At 44.4% G+C, this 21,042-nt stretch overlaps 1 protein-coding gene and 1 long non-coding RNA gene across 4 annotated transcripts in view; one reads left to right on the top strand and one right to left on the bottom strand.

The window, feature by feature from the left end:
• The window catches only part of LOC135897776 (uncharacterized), a 70,691-nt gene extending 61,521 nt beyond the window's left edge, over positions 1-9,170 (top strand). Inside the window, exon 3 of the long non-coding RNA XR_010563146.1 lies at positions 8,387-9,170. This is a non-coding gene — a long non-coding RNA (uncharacterized lncRNA). The remainder of the gene's footprint in view (positions 1-8,386) is intronic.
• The window catches only part of LOC135897775 (solute carrier family 66 member 2), a 61,071-nt gene continuing 41,572 nt past the window's right edge, over positions 1,544-21,042 (bottom strand). For all 3 annotated transcript variants that reach the window (XM_065426483.2, XM_065426484.2, XM_065426485.2), the window contains 2 exons: positions 15,510-15,726; positions 1,544-5,541 (listed from right to left, as the gene is read on the bottom strand). In XM_065426483.2, coding sequence (XP_065282555.1) covers positions 5,343-5,541; positions 15,510-15,726 — 416 coding nt within the window. In that variant the 3' untranslated portion in view covers positions 1,544-5,342. The remainder of the gene's footprint in view (positions 5,542-15,509; positions 15,727-21,042) is intronic.

The raw sequence follows: 21,042 nt of genomic DNA, 5'->3' as shown, positions 1-21,042 counted from the left end.
TCGAAACTGATTAACTTCTAAGAAACGTAAGTTCCTTATTACAATGAGCTACAGAAGGGGTGCTTACGCAAGCAGCTCCTAACTCACTAATTGAAAAGGCCTCAAAGATTTCCCTGGCCATCCGATCGCTGTACCTTCTCAGCACGCGTGCGTCTTCTAGGTGGGGGTGAGCAGCCACACCACTTTGCATAATGAACAGCTAGATTACTACCAGTCTTAATCTTGACACAGTGCACATGCTCACGTAAATGTTCATTAAGGCAGTTTCCCGTTTTCCCCCTGTAAGTGCAGCTGCAAGAGGTGGGAATGGCATAAACTACATTAGTATTGCAATCTACGGGCTTGGCAGTATGTCGCTTACTACACAGTAAGGCATACGCCTGGACTGTGCAGTAAGCGACATAGCCGGCCAATGCCTGGATAGCAAAATAGCAAAACAGCATAAGCTGTCGACGTCACATGGTCAAGGTCACACTTCACAACATCGTGACGGCAAACGCGAAATGCTCCCGCGGCCTCAACTGCCACAAAATTTTTAGACTAAAGTACAACAATGAGCAAGAGCCTGTAAACAAACTTGCTGTGCAGCTGTAGTTGTAAGAAATGTTGAACTTGCATTTTTGCAACATCTGCATAACGGCACTTCGAAAATAAACAGAGATGAACCTTTTCCCATTTCTTAGTTTTAACCAGCTTTTCTTAGATTTACCAACAGCTGGCTCTTATGTGAAGGTTTTATGAAAATCCCACAACTATTCGAACTATTTCCTTCAAAATTATTCGGCACTAATTGCTATTTGCTTCGACTTTGCTTTGTACCAAAAAATTTATATCCGCACAAGTCTAGCAAGCTCACATCAGACTTAGACTCAGCAAGACCAGACTGATCTGGGCTCACTCAGATTTACGAAAGCAAACGCGGCTGGGTTCACTCGGGCTCATACTCACCAGAATCAGACTTGGGCAAGGTCATTAACTTTCGCATTGCCACAGACCCAGAAACACCAGGGTTACAAGATGAGCTCCACAGGTGAAGCTGCTGCAGTTTGGCAGCAAGGAAATAGTTTCTTTTGGCAAGGCAACAGTGGCAACTATGTTGCAGTGGAAAGGATGACAATCTGCCCAGCTTGCTTAAGCATTAAGCAAGTAAAGTGAAAACACACACAAATGCTGCGAGGTTCATTTGATGATGCCGGAGCACTCAGACAACAAAAAATGAAATGCCATGCAGCGTTTTTCCGGAACCAGAACATTAGATACAATGTGCCAATTAAACAAAATCGCGTCCCATCGTTTCATGTCACTCTATCGTTTTTCACAGTGAACAATTTGAAATTTTCTTGAGTGTGAAATGAATGGGCAAGAACTGCTACAAATGTGATATCGAATGACATTAGCCAGTGACTGCACTGTATGAAACTTTTGAAAGAAAATAACTGCTATTTCCATTCTTCTGTTTCAAAAAATAAAGCAAACCCAGCACTCGCAGACACAGGCTCAATTTGTCATTCAGAAGCGAGTAAAGACAAACACGTGCAAAAGCTTATCTTGGGCTTTTGTTTTATTTTCACATAACACCTGTCTTCAGTGCAACATATACCTTTCTAATACTTACAATGAGCCATTAACAGAATTTCAGTGCACAATAAAATTTGCTAAACCATAAAAATCAAAGAAGGAACCTTTCTTTCTTCGAAGGTAACGTGGAAACTAAGGACCCTCCAAATGCCACAGTCATCACCATCACAGACAGTAGCAACCATAGCTGGTGGTAGCAATGGCAAAAAGATGGCGTGTGACTTAGTAAGCAGCCTGTGGGCCAGTACCATGAAAAGCTGGCCTGTGGCACAGCGTTGTGGAGTGGTTTGATTGCAACAGTCTTCAGCTGCAGTGCTCTTGCATATCACATTGCATTGTAGTTGCAGCATGCAAGTGGCGAGATAACAACTCTGAGAAATGGCCATCGGGTCAACAGCGCTCATCTATTTTCAGTCAGCAAGAAAACAAGTGTGACAGCTACATGCCCCAACCAGAACAATCAATTCACTATATCGGGACAAACAGTAGTGCTGTCAGTCTGTAGTCAGCAATAGAACACCCTTGACAGGCATGGCACCACAACATTTACCTTTCTGCATCAACAGTAGCCTCGCCAGATATATCTTCTTTGGTATGCACTCCCTACACTTCACATTAAACTTTTATGAGGGCTAGGAAGGAAATTACAAATCACAACCAGTGGTCTGAGTTATTATTCAACTGTAGCAATACATAAAGACATTTTGTACATGCCTTATTTACAACTTTACAATCTGAAGCTTTAAATACCTAGGCACCACAGTAAAGCACATGATTGAGTGAAATACACATGTAGCTAAAGCAACAAAAATATAGTCCTCAAAAGGTAGCTGGCATCTCTAGGTAGCTGTAGCTTATTAGCTTCCCCTAACATGTAAAAAAAAATAAAGAAAGAAAAATACAACAAATAATAATATTTCATACTATGTCACATATCTCAACAAGAGGACATGCCAAATGCAATACTTAGCAGCAAATGAACACTTATAGAAGCTATACAGTGCTAACAACTAACATTGTTTACACACCAAGTTTGTCACTCACAGAAGGACAGACAATCAGAAAAATAGCATTAATGCATTTATGATAAATACAATACTTTTTGAACTACAACCACAACTTGCCTATAAAACATCAGCACCAGCTTTCTACCTGTACAACACCCTGCACCCATTTTAAAGTAAGATATGGTAAGTGAAAGAACTAGTCTAGTCATTATATTAATGCATACGAGAAAGAAGCTTGGCGGTTGACTGAAGCACGAAGACGCACTCAAAAACCAATGCCAGAAGCCTTGCGATGCTAGGAGTTACTGTGGTACTCTAAGTTCATTTTGCCACCACTTCCTCTCGCCGAGGCACTACAGCTTTATAGCTTTAGTACTTCTCCAGACAGTAAACACATTCCAGTTTGAACAGCAGCAGTTTTTGCAATCTCCAAAGAGAGCAGAATAAAGAAGAAGCAACTCTACATACTTCTGTATACACGATGCTAGACTAGTTGGTTCATGATTTGAGATTTAAGAATAGTGCAAAAAAGACATGGATGAAAGGGAGAGGACAGGCGCTAACTTCCAACTGAATTAATTTCAGGAAAAATACACCAAAGGAAAATACCTTCCAAACAGGTTTCCTGAAATAAACCAATTGAATGTTAGTACGTTCACTGTCCTTGTCCAAGCTTTTCTTCAGTGTAAGTTTTCTGAAGTAAATTTAGTTGGGAGTTAGCACTTGTCATGTCCTTCCTGCTTATGTCCTTTTTCGCACCGTTATTAGGCTTAAATACTTCTACATAAACTGCAAGCTGTGTGCAACCAGTAGCTGGAAAATACAATAGACTCTATTTAAGATGAACTCTGTTAAAATGAATTCTCTAATTCTCTATCATCTAGGAGCTTTTGTTTAGTTCCCATAGATTCAGTGCCACTGAAATTTTGATAATAGAAGTAAATTTGGCACGTCCTGTAGCTGTGTCATCTTTTATGGCATTGCCCTGAAGGCGACAAACTAGCCCACCACACAGGTGAAAAACAGAATGCTCAGTGAACTTAGTACTGTTATCCTGGCACAATCAATACATTGTCAGCCAGGATGAGGGTGGCTTAATAAACCTGAATGGTGTTATGAATTTGGCCCTCAGTTCTTTAACAGTGGCATAGGTAGAGGCTTAGTTTCATACTCCAAAATCCTCTGGAAACAAGTCTCTGGATGTTCCACTTTCCCTCCGTATTCATCTTAAAGTCAGTCTACTGCACAAGACATGGTATGACACACACGAAAATGCCACTGCACAACTGTCAGAACGTTTTCAAAGGAAACAGTGCACTGTCAGTATACCTGCTTATTCGATATGCTAAGTCTGCCAGGATACTCATATTCAGCATGAAATTTTATTCCATACTCAATATGCAATGAGTCACCAAGCAACCCTTCATTCATCAAACCCTTCGTTCTTAAAAGGATAATTCAGTGTACTTTGCAGGACACAGGCTTCAACTAGGCTGCATGATATGCAAAACAACATTAGGCACAATATGGTCCAGGCTAAAGGGCTTATGCCAGCATCACATAAGGCTTTGTATAATGTATGACATCACCATTAAATTTTAACAGTCCCTATACTTATGTCTTATGCTTAAGAACCGGTCAATTGATACTTATGTAGGGCAGCATCAGCAATGATGTACAAAAAAAAGGGAATAAAGTAGAAATTGAAGCCCCTATATATAGCTCCTTACATAAATAGAACTACTATGTAGTACATATACTATACCGGCATTAAAAGCATCAAACAAATTATTTTTGCAATTATTAACAAACCAAAATTACAGGTCGTACAGGTCAGCATGGTTAGGAGGTAAAGCAAACTTAATGTTGTCTGTGCTTTGTGAGAACAACCAAGTCTATAAAAATGTGAATGGTTTCAGAATGAAGTTACCATTTGAAAGGTAGAAACAGGCCTGGAGTGCAACAGCACATTCTTGAGCTGCCCAGCAAATGGGGAAACCCCACAACTTAGCCTCAGCCCGCAAACTTAGTCAAGCCTAGCAACGAGTGTGAAGGCGGGAGGCATCAACTCTTTTAAGGTCACCTTTTCAATAAAGGAAAGGCAGGCTTTGGCATTTCGGTTTGGCCAAAGAGCTGGATGAGCATAAGGTAATACAGCTTGCTTATGGAGACTCTGTTGTGAGGCCTCTGCGTGAAGCACTCAATGAGAATTCAGCCATTTCAGCCCCCCCCCCCTTCTTTTTTTTTCTTACAGCAATTTAATAAACCTTTTGAGATCAAACTGCCCACTCTCAAAACTTAAAAAAAAAATGTGGGATGGAAGTACGGTACTTCATAAAAGACCGCATATGAAAGACAACATAGAAGTCACAAAAGATCCATAAATTACTGCATAAATCATTTGAATAAAGTGACTACAGCTTACTGCCACATGAACTGTGTAAATATTACAGTCAGTTTGCCACAGCTTTTGCTTCCAAGCAGCCTGCATTTGACAATATCTGGCAGAAATTAAATCATATAAATACATCATAAAAAGTTACAGTACGCTCTTTGTCAAAAGATAACAAAAACATTTTCGTGCTCACATCACACAGTTTTTGGCACCAGTGATGCTAAGAGAAATGAGACTTGCATATCTGATGTCATAACTTTGTATCAAGCAAAGTGCAGACAAACACACTTAAGTGGCAAAGAGCTCACCACAGTAAAAGCCACTGTCACAAACACGTGCACACCGTCCCTAATCAGACACCGTCAGCTGATATGAATGCTGTGCTTGGGAATCTTTGAGGATGCTGGTCGATATTTATACCAGCCCACCTGCATTAGAATGGCAACGTCCAGGGACACCTGAAGGGTGCCGCACACCCAGAACTGGAAAGGTGCTGACCGCATTATGAAGTAAGCTGTCTTAAAAACATCACCCATGGTCCACATGAGCACCATCTGGTTGCTGAAATGGACAAAATAGGTATGAGGCATCAAAGATCAGGCATCATAGTTTGAAAGGCAATGTACTTTTAAAAATAAGTGCTCAGCAAACTGGAAAATTAGGATTGTATCTACGTAGTTCAGGCCTTATTTCATTCATGAAGAAAAAGTTCATTTAGCATTTAAGCACTCTTTCTCCTCTACAACAATTAGTCTTCATTTTAAAAGTTCGATGCTGTTTAGTAGTAATTATGCTCTTACTTTACCATTCATGCTAGTTATGTAGGCTTATGTTACATGACTTCGTGTCACCATAAAGGAATGCAATCAAACTTCTAAGAGTATTTCACATTACTAGCACTACTTTACTATATATGTGACAAGAGTAGAATGCAGAGGTTTCGAAACAAACATTTAACTTTAGTTGTAAATGAATTCCACAGTAGTAGTACTGACTACGATAATACATACTAAGAACATTCTCACTTTCCCAAGAAGGCAAGCTAGAATAATATTTCTCCCTGAATCGCAGCATAACAGCAGATATAAGTTATACCAACCAACTCCTCAATGCAAGCTCAAAGCGCACTCTCCCAAGCTTGCATGCTCAAACAATAACTTAAATGCTTGTTTCCCATAAAAACACTAGACAGGAACTGCTTGCTTTACAATTTTTACCGATAAAATCAAAAACCTTTTTCAGCTTAAAGAGACAAGAGACACAAGTAAATTTCAATTTTGAACACATGTTGCAGACCATGCTGTATGGGTCTCTGATGCACACCTCTGCCAGGGTCTAGAGATCTAATTTGTTTATAAAATGCAGAAAGGGAGTAAATGGCTGGCGACAACAGCACTGGCATGAACAGCTGTGAGCCACGCGTCAATAACACACATGGTTCCACTAACACCGTCATAGTTTTGTTGCCCCACAACACAATTGTGTCTTATTACACTGTTACTTAATTAAAGCTTACTTATGCCATATATGCATCAAATAGAATTGAATTCTAGGGTTTTCCTTGGCACCAAATGTAATCGGAAAAAAAAATATAGAATAAGGTTGCAGCACAAGACATCTCAAATATAACATGCTAATGCAAGGCTTCATGCAAAAATCAACCTGAGCTCCTATTAGTAGTCTCCTGTGGTGTACAAACTACCCTAGATGACACCTAAACATCACTCTAAGTAAGAGCCAGGAAGTGAATTCGAAAGCACATGATAAGCTCTGACCTTGTGGGACATGCATGGGAGCAGGCATTCGTACACACTAGAATGAACTAGTGTTAGAGCAGAGTTTATAGCCATGATTCAAGTGCTTTGTGTGCAAGCATTTTATCATCCAAATCAATTTTGAATGATATTAGCTAGCTAAGTCAACATAATAAAGTCAAGCCGAGCCAACAGCTCTGAGCAGTTTCAGTATCACTTACTCTAATAAATATTACCATTCATGATTAGCTTGTATTATACTGCATCACATGGGAGCTTAAGTACAATGGACTCTTTTCAACCCACATTCAAAAAGCATGCACTTAAGTAAGCACAAAACCCATTAAGTGTAGTATAAAGTCTGGATTAAATTTTTCTTAAGCAAATAAATAAAGCATGGATCAAATTTACTGTTCCTTGTGTATATGCCCCTTATTAAAACGTGTACTTTTATTTTTGTCATGTATAAGAGTTTCTACTCTGCATGCCATTTGTGCTTTTGCCATGACACTGGACCATGATGTTCTCGGTTATACATAAATAAAAACTAAAACTAACACACACCACTAACATATCTGCCAACTTTAAAATTCGTAGAAATACTGCAGACATGACACTGAAGACTGGGAAGAACAGCACACATATTTTTTAAAGTTAGCCCAGGGCACAGGCCTTTTGTGGGATACACATGCACTTTATTAACAATTATTTGTCTTCAGGCACAGCCCACATGCAGCAACAAACTTGGAAAAGCACAGACTGACAAGTCCCAAATTGTTTTTAGATCACAGTGACTTCTTCAGTGACTTTGCAGTTGTCGATTTCAGCTGCATCGGGAACTTGTCTGTATAAACGTGCTTGAAGCAAGTAGCTCAACACACAATAATTTATTATTAAATAAATAAACACACAATAAGGTATAATGAATGTGTCCCTTCTTTTGAAACTTAATAAAATAGGTTTGATAAATGTCACCATCATCAACCTATTTTAATTCCACAGCAGGACAAAGGCCTCTCCCTCCGATCTACAATTACCCATGTGCTGCGCCAACCGATTCCAACTTGTGCCTGCGACTTTATTAATTTCATCACCCCACCTAGCCTTTGCCGTCCTCAACTGCATTTCCCTTCTTTTGGCACCCATTCTGTAACCCTAACAGTCCAACAGTTATCTAACCTATGCATTACATGACCTGCCCAGCTCCATTTATTTCTCTTAATGTCGATTAGTATATCGGCTATGCCCGTTTGCTCTCCGATCCACTCTGCTCTCTTCCCGTTTTTTAACATTATGCCTATCATTCTTCGTTCCATCACTCTTTGTGCGGTCCTTAACTTGTTTTCGAGCTTCTTTGTCAGTCTCCAACGTTAGCACAGGTAAAATGCACTGATTGTACACCTTCCTTTTTAATGACAATGGTAAGCTTCCAGTCAAAATCTGACAATGTCTGCCGTATGCACTCCAACTCATTTTTATTCTTCTGTAAGTTTCCTTCTCCTGCACAGGATCCCCTGCGAGTAATTGACTTGGGTAAACATAATCCTTCACAGACTCTAGAGGCTGACTGGCGATCCTGAACTCTTGTTCCCTTGCCCAGCTACTGATCATTATCTTTGCATTCTCCATATTGACGCATGTATTCTATGCAGAAGAGGACGACGACGATGGGAGCACTAACGGACTCGGTCTAGTGGGTCAGAGAGATTGGGCGACGATGAAGAAGACGTGTCTTTGCTCTGCTGGTTTTTGAACAGATTGTCCTGTTGTTCTTGAAGAACGTCTCCCTGTGTTCTGTTAACGTTGTACTGCGACACTGGTGGAGGTGCTGGGTACTGACCGCATCTGATGCATCAGAGTCCTTCTGGGAGTCGTTCATCTAGCCCGGACGCACTGTCACCAGTTACGACACCAGTGCATCGCTTTAGTCGTCGACTGCTAGGCCTTGCCCCGGAGCTCTCTGCTCTTCAACCACCTCTCTCCAGAAGCTCCACACATCTCGCAATGGTTGAAACCAGTCCACCACAAGCACCCCAAAGCAGCCGGTTTTCCAGTCACCACAGGTAACCGTTCTGCATCCGCTGGTTCCCGATCGCTATCGCGGTGCAGTCTTCGCAGACATTGAAGACTGGCTTGACAAGTATGAATGTGTCGCACAGATTAATCAGTGGACTGAGCAGCAAAAGCTCTCCCACGTCTATTTCGCCCTTGACGACAGTGGCTGTACTTGGTTCGAGAACCGCGAAGGTAGCCTCACGAGCTGGCATGACTTTCGGCAGAAGATCACGGATACTTTTGCGAGTACCGACCGACGCGACCGGGCCTAGCAAATGATGGAGCTACGGGTGCAACAACCTAATGAGTCAGTCACCATGTACGCCGAGGACATGGCCCACATCTTTCGTAGAGCCGACCCAAACATGACCGAAGATAGGAAGTTGCGCTACCTCAAGCAAGGTGTAAAAGAGCAGTTGTTTGCGGGGCTTGTGCACAATCCGCCAGTCACTCTCACTGACTTTATCAAAGAGGCTATGGCTATTGAGCGGGCCCTTCATCAAAGATGCAGGCAATACGATCGACTGTCCAGCAGCACTACAATCAATGCTGCCGCAGTGACTACCGAGTATCAGAACTCGTTGCGTGAGTTGGTCAGAGAGCCCATCAGAGAGGAATATCAAAAGATTCTGACACCGACACTAGATAGACCTGTAGCATCAATCGCCAAAGTGGTGCGTGACGAAATCCGGCAGGCGTTCCTGGTAACTGATCTTCAAGACCACCACAGACCCGAGTTACGCCGCCGCTGTCCACCACCAGTTGCAACCACATCGTCATACCACCAGCTTCCGACAGCCGCTCCTTGGTCACCGCCGCAATAGGAGGCTTCGAAGCATGCAACCGTTATGCCGCTTCAGTCATACTGCCAGCCTTCGTTCGCCGTGTCTTGGTCACCGCCGCAAAACAACACTACGGGACGGCCGCAATTTTGGAGAACCGACGTATGGCGCACAGTCAATAGGCACCCACTCTGTTTTCACTACGGAGGCGCCGGCCATATTTCGCGTCATTGCTGGCATCGTGACACATCATTTCGACCTCTTCGTTCGTAGTCCTATGGTCGACGTGCAAATGACGACGCCATGCTACGCCGTGATGACACTGCTTTTCGGGACCTCCAATAGCGCACCCGAGTGATGAATCCGTGCCCAATCATCGGTCCGATTTCGGCCGTCGGTCGCGCTCTCCAACCCCTCCACGTCATATGGCTTCATCTAGTGGACGTACTTTTGCGGAGCTCCAAGGACGAAGGTCGCCCAGCCCCCGTCGGGGAAACTGAAGGCCGCGACCTCTGGGGGCAAGGTTGCAGGCCCACCGTAAGACACTAAAAAGCCCCCAACATTCTCGCTGCAGAACAATGTGAAGCCGACAAACACTGAAGAAATTGTGAGTGCTGACATTGATGTTTTCGTGGATGGGCAGCCGGTGAAAACGTTAGTCGACACTGGTGCCATCTTCTCTATAATGAGTCAGGAATTTGTCCTCCACCTGAAGAAAGTAAAGACGCCATGGACGGGACCTCACATAAGGACGGCAGGCGACCAATTACTGATGCCTACTGAAAGATGTAAAACTGTAACTGTAACAGATGTACCTGAAAAAAAAAATCCAGAGCGTTCGCTGCATTTTTGTAATTTGTTCAATGTTTTAGTGTCATTTATTTGCCGAATAAAACTTTCTTGTATCAAAGATTTGTTTTTCGATCGTAGAAGAAAAACAGTCAGATGACCATTCAAGGAAATATACAACTGTCCTCAGGTCGTATTGCAACAGCTCGCTCGGTCCGAAGCGAACTTGCCAACTTTTCTTACTCGTGCGCCGAGACCTTAACAAAGCGAGTCACCTTTGATACCGGCACCGCATCCCCATTTCAACTAAACGCTACACATTTCATTGCGCCAGCAAATGCAGTTGGGGCTCCTGGAATCGGTACTGTATCAGCATGATAAAAAAGCATGCAAAAGAAGCGCGAGATCAAAGAGCGATCTGCAGCGATAAAATTCATGGCGGAAAAAAAAAAGAACACACCGCTTTACAAAAGTCTTACACAAAGTTGGCGCAGAAAGAAAGCACCAGAATTCAAAGGCAGGTCGGCAAACTCGGTCTATTTACTGCGCGGCGAGCAGACGACATCGCAGCGTGTGGACGTGTAAGCGGTTGCCAGCGCCACCTGGACTTCTCTTTCCGATGCATCGCGGAAAGGCTTCAGAGCCAGAGGCGCGGTACGCACACTCTCCCCTATTCTAGACACTTTACCAGCGAATTTACGTGCAAGAGCGCCGGTTCGAGGCAGCGAGGCAAGCAAGCGGTGGTGGCTTTGATTAATGCCGTTTCGGACCTGCGGTCATGGCAAAAAGTACGGAAAATCCATCGGCGAAGGGTTCTTGTATCCGCAATTTCAGACGTTCCTATACACTGACCCGATGGGGTACGTGGTGGTGCCGCGAAGCCGTCCGAATTATCGGGCGCCCGGAAAGTCGGTCGTTAACACTGGCAACTCCTCCAGCCAACGACACGGAGTCAAAGACGATTCGTTATGATTCCTCTCTGTTACCTGAGACAGCATTACCGTGACTTTCGTTCAGTTTCAATAAAATTACAGCTAATTTTCCCTGAAGGAAAAACAAACTCCTAGAGAATTCCCAGTTTTCCCAGTTGGTAGACACCCTGCAGAATCTTTGTGTAGATATAAGTTCATAAATGTAACTTGTAACAAATATGCAAGTATTTTTTCAGCTAAAATAAAGAAACTGCAATGTCAATGCCAATGCTTCCCTTCAAAAGCTGAGTGGCAGAAAAGAAATATGGATGTAAAAAGTTCGAGTATGTTTTTTTTTTGTTTCAAGCATTTCACATGCAACGCTGATAATGAATCACAGTAGTGCAGAAACCACCACCAGACAATAAATTTAGCCCTTCAGGGTCGATTTTTTTCACCAGATGCGACTGCCCAGGGTCGATTTTTTTTTTTGCAGATTCCAATTCTTCTGAGGGACCTATTTCGAAAAAAATTTACCGTAATTTTTCTAGGGTGACATTAAAGTGAGAACAAAATATTTTCGTTGGTATATATGTACTGTTTAATCATGAATAACAACAATAAAAAAAGGAAATAAGCTTATTAGAATTAAAAATCTGATGCATTGTTATACATATAGTTCAAAGCTTTAAAAATGTGCAAACAAGAATATTTCGCAAGTGTCAAATGTTCCTGCTCTTACACTAATGTTTACATCCACAGCGTAATCGAACTGCGTAGGTGAGCGCACTCAAGAAAACTATCGCAAATAAAAGTATCTCAATAAATAAATAAATAAATCTCCACTTCTTTCTCACAGTTTTTCTGTGCAGAGTCCTAATTTTCTCCAAAGCAGACAAGCCAGATAATTTTTTGTGTGTAGACTTTCCCAATGAATAAAAATAAAGTGACGTTTTTCACGCAAGCTTTCCTCAATGCCTCAGCTGTTCTGATGCCCAAGCTGACAAGCAAGCTGATGCTTTGAGACTGGCACTGTGTGTTGTGTAAATTACCGAGGCATTTTTTTCAAGTGTGGAAGTAATGTTACCGATAATGTCCACACGTTCAGTACAGTCTAGGGCTGCAATTGTGATACAACAATTGTTTGGCCATGTTGTCGCAAACCTACACTGTGAACTATGAAAGGTACTGTAATGGAGGGCTATGGATTAACTTTAACCACTTGGAGTAAGTTAACATGCACTTACACCAGAATACAGCTGCTGTAGTCAAGGCTCACACTTAGTAGCAAAATTTCATAGGCAATGAGCCACTGTGTAAGGTGAAATCTTGATAAGACTGACCTTTTGTATAAATATCTAAAGAAGTTAAGTGTAATGTTCTTAGTGTCACTTTGAATAAATACCAACATGCATTCATTATGGAAAAAAAGGTGAATCCGTGCACATACAGCACACTGCTCACTCGATTTAATGTAGTCAGACCTTAAGTTAAAGAACTTTTGTCTAATAAAACCTGTAACTATAAATATAATTTTTCATTTGCAAGTTTTCTCTAACATTTAATGAAGACCACACATTTATTACCCCGCAATTTTGCAAAGTAATGTGGCTGGGTGGTTTTTATCTTTTAGTGCAACCTTTGCATATGCCAGACACATATATTAAAGGGGCCATGGACCACCTCCTGGGCTTGGTGAAAAAATCCAGTCCATAGATAGCATACGCTGCTGTGAACATCTCAGCTAAATTTTGCAGTTGTGCGTGGAACATGGAGCTCCCAAGCGGAGTGTGAAGTTACCATTTTCTGAAACACTCTCTTTTCAACGAATTTTCTCCTCACGCTTTTCGGGGCCGCTGTATTTCATCATATATATAGCACATTCCCATATGCGGCTGATATTGGCCAATAGCTAACATCAATCAAGAAGGGTGTTGAGATCAGTGCGCTTCTTCCTACTGTTACTGAGTACCATACTTATTAACACAGTTAAAGAAAGAGCAGTCTGGTTAACCTCCCTGCCTTTCCGTCTTCCGTTCTCTCTCTCTCTAAAGAAAGAGGCTGAAATAAATGACAATCAGTGTTCAAAATTTCAATAAGCATTATGTACTACTGGAAATACGACCATTGGTCTATCGCCCACTTCGGCGATAGTCCAATAACAGCTGATAGTCGGCATTAAAAGACAACTATCAGCTGTTAACGCTCGGCTGCACCTGCCCACCATAGGAATGAAACTTTGGCCACACTGCTTACCACTACCTTAGCCATTGGGTTTTGCTAATTTCAACTAGTTTGGAATACTCCACTAGCCTCGAACTGCGTGAAGCTTAAACAGGCCCTGAACCACTTTTTATCGAAGTGGAGAAAGGCATTTGAAATGAAAATAGGCTATTTCAGAAATACATTGCCACACAAAGTACTTCAATGTGTTCAGTAGAAGCAGAGTTATTGGCAATCAAACATGGCCTCTCTTGTGCTCCTGTTCCTTCTTCAATGCCTTGCACTGCGAAGGCTACGGCGCAATAAGGCTTGTCCACAACGCTCCGCCTTCCAAGTGTCACCATAGCACACAGTTCAAATTACATTCTGAAGACACCACAACTTCCACCAAATGCACCAAATAAGCCAAATGCAGTTGTGCTCAGCAAGCTGCAGTGTGCTTAGCCAGTGGACTTGCGGCAGCATCCCGCAGCGGCCACAGTATATACGCCACGTGGCCGACCACAGCTTGATGTCAGCTATCAGCCAATAGCAACAGTCTAAGGGAATGACAAAATGTCTGATGATGAAATAAAGCATCCAGAAGAGAGTAAGGACAGGGCCTTCTGTTGAAAAGAGAGCGTTTGAGAGAAGTTGACTTTGCAATCCGCTTGCGAGTTCCACGCACTACGTACAACAGCAAAACTTGGCTGAGATGTTCACAGCAGTGTATGCTACCCACAGACTATGTTATTTCACCAAGCCTACGGGGTGGTTCAGGGCCCCTTTAAGGTCAGACCACACGTATGCTTGCTAGTGCGTGCTCACTCCTGGCTGCTCCTGGCTAGACACCTTGACAGACTTTGCCTCATATTGAGCTTCTGTGCAAAATGTGCAGTCTGGATGTGGCTGCTATTTGTCGGTCAAGCTGGTGAAGGACAAAGCCAATCCGCAACATGTAGCATGGCCAGACTGGAGCGCAACAGCACGAGCACACACTCCTGCCCTGTCGTACACACTGTTGGTCGCTACAGTTGCATGTCACATCTGCAGCATAAAGTAGATGCTGCAGCCAACGCGAGGTACCGCGACGAGCCCACTCGCTGAGCTCTCTGCGGCTCACTGAAGATAACTGCATGCTCGAATAGGTATCTGTGAGTGATGTGACTGAAGGCCTGAGTGCCAACATATGATGAACAGGTCATCTGCTTTCCGAGTTGCACACCCTCGAGGTGTATGGTCAAAGCTTGTTATGTTAGGAATCCTTTTAACTTGAGTCTGAAGTGCAACATCGATCGCTTAGCCAATGTGCGCACTGCCGACATATTCGTACTACTGAACATGAAGATGAAGTTTATTCGACCCTCGCCAATAACGTGATTGCTGTAGAGGTACACACGAAAGGAAATGCACTACTCATGTCACTCAGTGCAACAATGGCCGCACGTAGCTATCTAGTAGACTGGAACACAGCAAAGGGATGAATGAGACACAATGAAAACCATAAGCCGAGGGATAGCCTCCGAGTTTGGTGCGTCATAGGCATCAAAATTTGAACTGCGGGCCACAGTGACATTTAGTAGGAGGAGCGTTATGGGCACTACCCCGCTGCACCGTAGCTTTCGCAGTGCAAGGCATTGAAGAAGGATTGGGAGCGCTGCGAAATGGATCAAAGGCAATCTTTGATTGACAATAACTCCAATTCTGCTGAACACAATGAAGTGCTTTTTGCTGCTAAGTATTTTGGAAATAGTGCATTTTAATGTCAACTGCATTTCTCAACTTCGATAAATGTGGTTCAGGATTCCTTTAAGATGATAAGCTCTTGATGATGTTTACATGGCCCTGGCTTTGATTACATGCACTGTAATTTGGCTTCAATGTTTCCCTCATTGTATCCCACCCTACATGATAGGTTTCATGTGCTAGAAGACTAAGGTAACCACATCCATTCAGCCGGACACTGTTCGAGCCAATGTGTCCTGTATCACAGGCTTGCTAAAGGCACGATCACAGTAATCAAGAGTTACCCTTACCTCATGCCATGAGTAGACTGGTTGCGCAAATTACGCCAGAACTGAGGCAACCCAAGCAGAGCTTCAGTGAGCAAAGCTGCAAAGCCTACAGCCTCTACCACGAGCTCTACATCAAGCAGCAGGTACAAGAGGGCTCCTGAGCAGAGTGCAAAACTGGCCATGAATTCCACATAGCTCAGAAAGTCTGTCCAGGCCCAAAAGTGCCGCCAGGGAGACTCTGCAAATCAAGAGAGAGATAAATACAATTTAATTAGCTTTACACAATACAACTGCAGGCTTACAAAACAATGTTTATAACCCCTCAAGTATACAGCACAAACAGAGAGAGAGAACACTCTTTAGCAAAACGCAGAGAATTCTGCAGGCGTGTATGTAGCCACCCACATGCTACTCTGCATGGGGAAAGGAACTGGCGACAGGAAAGCCCGAGGCGGAGGAAGGTGGAAATAGTTAAAATGCAAGAAAATAGCTGATTATGGTATGCGCAGTGCAGTCCACTGTTAAAGGGAACACATGAATGCAGAGTACATGCAATTTTTTCCTCTGGCAAGTCTGCAATCACCCAGCTTTACAGCAAGTAACTTATGGTTAAAAGCACTGGTAGCTTTCTGCACACATCTGTGCAATGCATCAGCACTGCTTCAGACAGCACTTATGTCTAGAGCACCAGCAAAGTGAGAGCTGCACACTGGAGTGTTCCCTTTAACAATAGACCACACTGTAAAGGTGAGGAAGAGGTGATAGTCCTGATGTATATAATATAGAGCTTATCAATTAAAATATCTTAAAGGAATAAGGAAATGAAATTTAAAGCCTGACATATCTTTGAAGGAGAAAGCATAGGACCTAGGATGTTGCCGCATGATAAGCAGAGCCCATTCTACTGAAACAAATCCTTTACCTCAGTAAGCTGGACATACCAACGAGATGTGTACCACAGGTTCCAACACGCCACAGTCATCACAATAAAGAGTGATGGTTAATCCAATATGGCACAGGCAGCTATTGGTGAATACGGCGTTCAGACTGTATGACATAATACCTGATGCACTAGGTATTTCATGCCCCCTTTCAGGTCTCCTTTCAGGCAGGCTGGCCAATGCTGGTGCCTTCTGCACCGGAGCGAAACTGACGGAGTAAACGTCGAGCAAAGAAATAAAAGTCGCAGTGTTGCCCAAAAGGCGAAGCACCGACTGCGATAGCAAATTAGTACATAGCTAGACGAGGTAAGGATAGTAGTTTTATTGACCGTATAAATTTGTAAACCTTCGCTTACTAACTACATTAACAATGACAGATTGTGCAAGCGCGAGTGAACAAGAATGTAGAAAGAAACAGACACACAGAGACAGTGCTGTCTTTGTGTGTTTCTTTTACATCCTCATTCAGTTATGCTTACACATTCTATCATGGATTCATACCAACTAGCCTGACAACATGTTTAACTAAATTAACAAGCATGGTGTCATGCGTGCACAGCTAAACATGAACACATCTCGCTCGATGAGCGTGGTAACTCATTGTCAAAAAGATGGAGTGAGGAATCACGGCAGCAGCAGTGATCAACTTGACCTTCGTCTTTCTCTCACTTCAACACGAATGAAACGTCAAAAGCACAGTGCATATGAAGCTACCAGCACTATGCACACTCTGAAAACACCACAGATTGCTTTGAAGATGAGGCCCGTGCAGGCATGCACTTTGGCCATGTTGCAAATCGCTTTCATGATATGGCGCCCGCACAGCCACACCATAAGCAGCAGCCGCCAAAGAGGAATGCCCCCCCCCACCATCACCCTCACCTCACCCCCGTACCTCGTGCGCAACAGTAGAGGGCACCCTTCCGGCCCTCCTTACTCACTCGCACATGCGAGATTGAGCTGCGTTCACCAGCTCACCCTCGCACGCTTTCACTCGCACATACAGCATATGGCACGTGGCGATGATTTTACCACCCTTGGACTTTAGACGGAATCTCATGGCAACGGTGTGGAGTGTCCATATAATTAATAAAAGGTTTTAAGGTCAACCCGCTCCATGAACAAGCAAGTGCCTCGGACACCCCCCATCGAGCATGCAGAAGGGAAAGCTCCTCTGCGACCCTGCAGTGATGACAAGTGGTGTTAGATATGGGGCTGTTTCCTGCGCCTACTTAGAGTTCCCCCGGACGACACCGAATCGCAGCACATTCCAGAGGAGCGCACGAGCCAACAAGTTCACGTGCCAACAAGTTCGTACGCCGCCGGTAGAGCCGTGCCACCGGGATTAGAAGGGGCCCTCGGACAATGGAGCCCAATCGTCCCCCTTCTTCGCCTTTGAAGACGGCATTTGCTACCACAGCGGGGCCATGCCACCGGGACTAGGTGAGCCCTCGGACAATGGGGCCCAGCGTCCCCCTTCTCCGCCTTTGAAGAGCGCATTGCAAGTCAGAAGGCAAGACCACAGGAAGCCGCCTAGTGTGGCACCGCGGCACGGGCGCCAACCATTGGCCGAAAATGGCGTCATCTGAGTGGACTCTCTCATTGGCCGAACATGACGCGACTTCCAGTCTTCGAAGGGTTTAAAAGAGGCATTCCAGAGAGACCAGAGCATTTCCTTGATTGACCTCTCTCAAACTTCTTGCCGCGGGCCGCAGCGTCCGAGTTGCTGCCGGCCCGTAATGACTGTACAACTGTTACTTGTCTCTCACCTCCTTGTAAATAATGTAAAATAAACCCTCCCAAGTTTGGTTTTCATCCCGAAGGCCGTCATTCAACCCCTACATCTGGTTGGCAGCGGTGAGATCGCCTCCGAATGCAACAGCTGGTGGCAGCGCTACGGATCAACCGTCGTCGAGAGAGATCCTAAGGAACCGGGCAGAGCGAAGAAGAGAGAGCCTTCGTCGAAAGAGGTCCGAAGAAACTGGGAGTAGCAAAGAAGAGCGAGCCTTCGACCAAGGGAGTCCAGAGGAACCGGGAACAGCGGACAAATGAACCGGATGGCAGGGTGCTGACACCGTAAGTGAGCGCGTGGTTTTTTTCCTTTTGATTCGCCAGACTCAAATGTTGTGTGTTCATTTTGATAGTTCTGGGAATCGGGAATTGGTTGCATTGTGTGTTTGCACAAATTAATTAAGGAAAACAGTTCTAACCACCTGTCGGGGCAGCTGCCATGGATCTTAGAAGGTTGACGAGGTTAGACTTGTTGTTGGTGTGCGACGATTTGGGAGTTGAGGCGGACGAACGGATGAAAACGCCAGCTATCATAAAGGCGATTAACGATAGTGGCAATGATGACAAAAGCATTGAGCTTGCTTGGGACGTGATACAGGAGCCACGGGAGCCTGAGCGTCGTGAACGCGAGAGTGAGCGTAAGCGTGAAGAACGCGAGAATGAACGGAAGCATGAGCTTCAAGAACTTACTCTTAGGTGTGAGCGTCACGAACGTGAGAATGAACGTGAACGTGAGTATCAGGAACGTAAGCGTGAGCGTGAGCAAAAGTATGAGAGAGAGAAGGCAGCACTGATCAAAGAGATACAGTATTGTGATCAGTTAATGGCACAGAGGCAACGGCTGTCTGAGAATTCTGTAGGTAGTACAGAGCGAAAGAATGAGGCAGCATCGAGCGGATTTTCGCCAAAAGCCGACGAGAAGAGTAGTGCCTGTGAGATTGGCTGCAGATTCATAAGTGAAGGGAAAAGGCTAGCCGCTAACGATGCCTTAGTGGCAACAGAGGCCGTTAAAGGCCGCAAGGAGAGCGATGAGGTGCTGTGCCAACAGATGACTGTCGAGACAGCTAGGCCAGCTGCGAACAAATTGGCACAGTTACCGTGCGTGAGCATCGCTTGTAATGTTAGCGAAGTTGCTAGCGAAGAAAAGGGTACTGCTGACCCGACAGACGCGAGCACCCATGTAGAGCCAGATCTGCGTGCAGAAGTGAAGTGCGAACTGGATGATGCAGTTGAGAGTAGTTCTCGGGATGGCGAGCTCCGTAGTTCACGAGAGAACAACTGCATTGTTTAGGGATCGGTGCGGCTCTCCGCCAGTCTAGATAGCCTAGATAGGGATGATTCAGTTAATCATTCGGACTGTGCGCGTGAGACAGCGATCGATACCGACGGGCTGTGTGTCGATGCACAGCGTGAGCTGGGCAATGTAGTAGAGGGCAGTTCGCAAGAGTGCGAGTTGTCTAACTCGAGTAAAGCCTGCTGCATTGTTCCAGAGTCGGTTGAGCTGTCCGCCAGTCGAGGCAGAGAGAGTGTTGATTTAAGTGAGAATCACTCAGACTGTGCGGGTAAGAGACCGATCCAGGCCGACGAAATGTGTACCAGCCAGCACGAGACAAGAGAAGGCGACATGAAAGCGAGTGCAAAGAGAAAGCGCCATAAAAAGAAGCGCGGTAAAGACCGAAAGACGGTAACTAATGTAGCGCCGCCAAAGATGGCGAGAAACCCAAAATGGCAGGGCGCGAGGAAAAAGGTGCGGTCGTCACGGACGATGTTGACGCATCCAAAACGTTCGAGCCACCAGTCAAAGGGGGACCACAAAGCATGTTCTGCACGGACGCGGACAAAGGGCACGGGGCAGTTAAACTCCTCGTCGTTCCGTAGTTCTTTTCAAAGCTCAGCGTGCAGTACGAAGAAGCAAAAGGTGGCAGGACGAGACCAGGTGGGGAGTAGCGACGCGGTCAATCGAGTTTGTGAGGAAAGCGGGGCGCCAGGACGCAAATTGGCAGGAGACCGTAACGTCTTGGGGGAGCTGATAGTGAATCAGCCCTTTGGTTGTTTCTCGGCAGCCAGAGTAGCTTTCAAACCGCGCCCACCTCGGGTACGGCTCAAAGTATGAGTCAGACATAAGCGTTTGGAAAGGGAGGCCAAGAGCGCTTCCGTAGAAATTAAGTGTTTTGTTTTTATTTTGAGCATCGGAAAGTTTTTGCGAATTGAGACGGATTTCTTTCAATGTGTAAAGTTTGAGCTTTGTTTGTGTTTTCGTTTGAGAAGCTCGAGATTTGAAAGTTGTGTTTTAAGTAAACCTGTAGTCTCGTGAGATGCTCATTAATAAGTAGATAGGCTTTTTTTTTGTGTGTGTGTGAGTAACCTGAAGGTCCAGGTTATCGTCGAAAGGCCTATGGTAAAGCGCGTGTGTTTTAGTTTACCTTCTTTTTTTTTTATAAGCGTTTTTTTAATTTTCTAAGGTTAACCGCATGGGTTTTCAGAGAGTGCATGATTTGCACTAAGTGTTCTTAGTTCCTTTAGCGCGTGTCCTCTGTGGACGGAAGGAAGCAGATTTATGACTGGGTTGCTCGTGTGTGTTGAGGGCAGCCGTTTTCTGACTTCTCTGATAAGTATGCGTGGAATGAGTTATTAAAAGATACATTAGTTTAAGGGTTCCGCGGAGTGTGTAAGTCCCGCAAGTTTAATTGGTCGTTTAAGGTACGTGTCCTGTAGGACTTTCAGGGAAGAAACGTGAGTAAGCGTAAATGAAAAGTTTGCCTACAACGCAAGTACGCGTTCTGTTTAGTGACCACAAGGCTAGTGCGCTTGTGATTACGTAC

This window comes from Dermacentor albipictus, chromosome 1 (genome assembly GCF_038994185.2).
Source record: "Dermacentor albipictus isolate Rhodes 1998 colony chromosome 1, USDA_Dalb.pri_finalv2, whole genome shotgun sequence".
Taxonomy (NCBI): domain Eukaryota; kingdom Metazoa; phylum Arthropoda; class Arachnida; order Ixodida; family Ixodidae; genus Dermacentor; species Dermacentor albipictus.
Note: the sequence above shows the minus strand (reverse complement) of the source record. Positions and strands in the feature narration are given on the sequence as shown.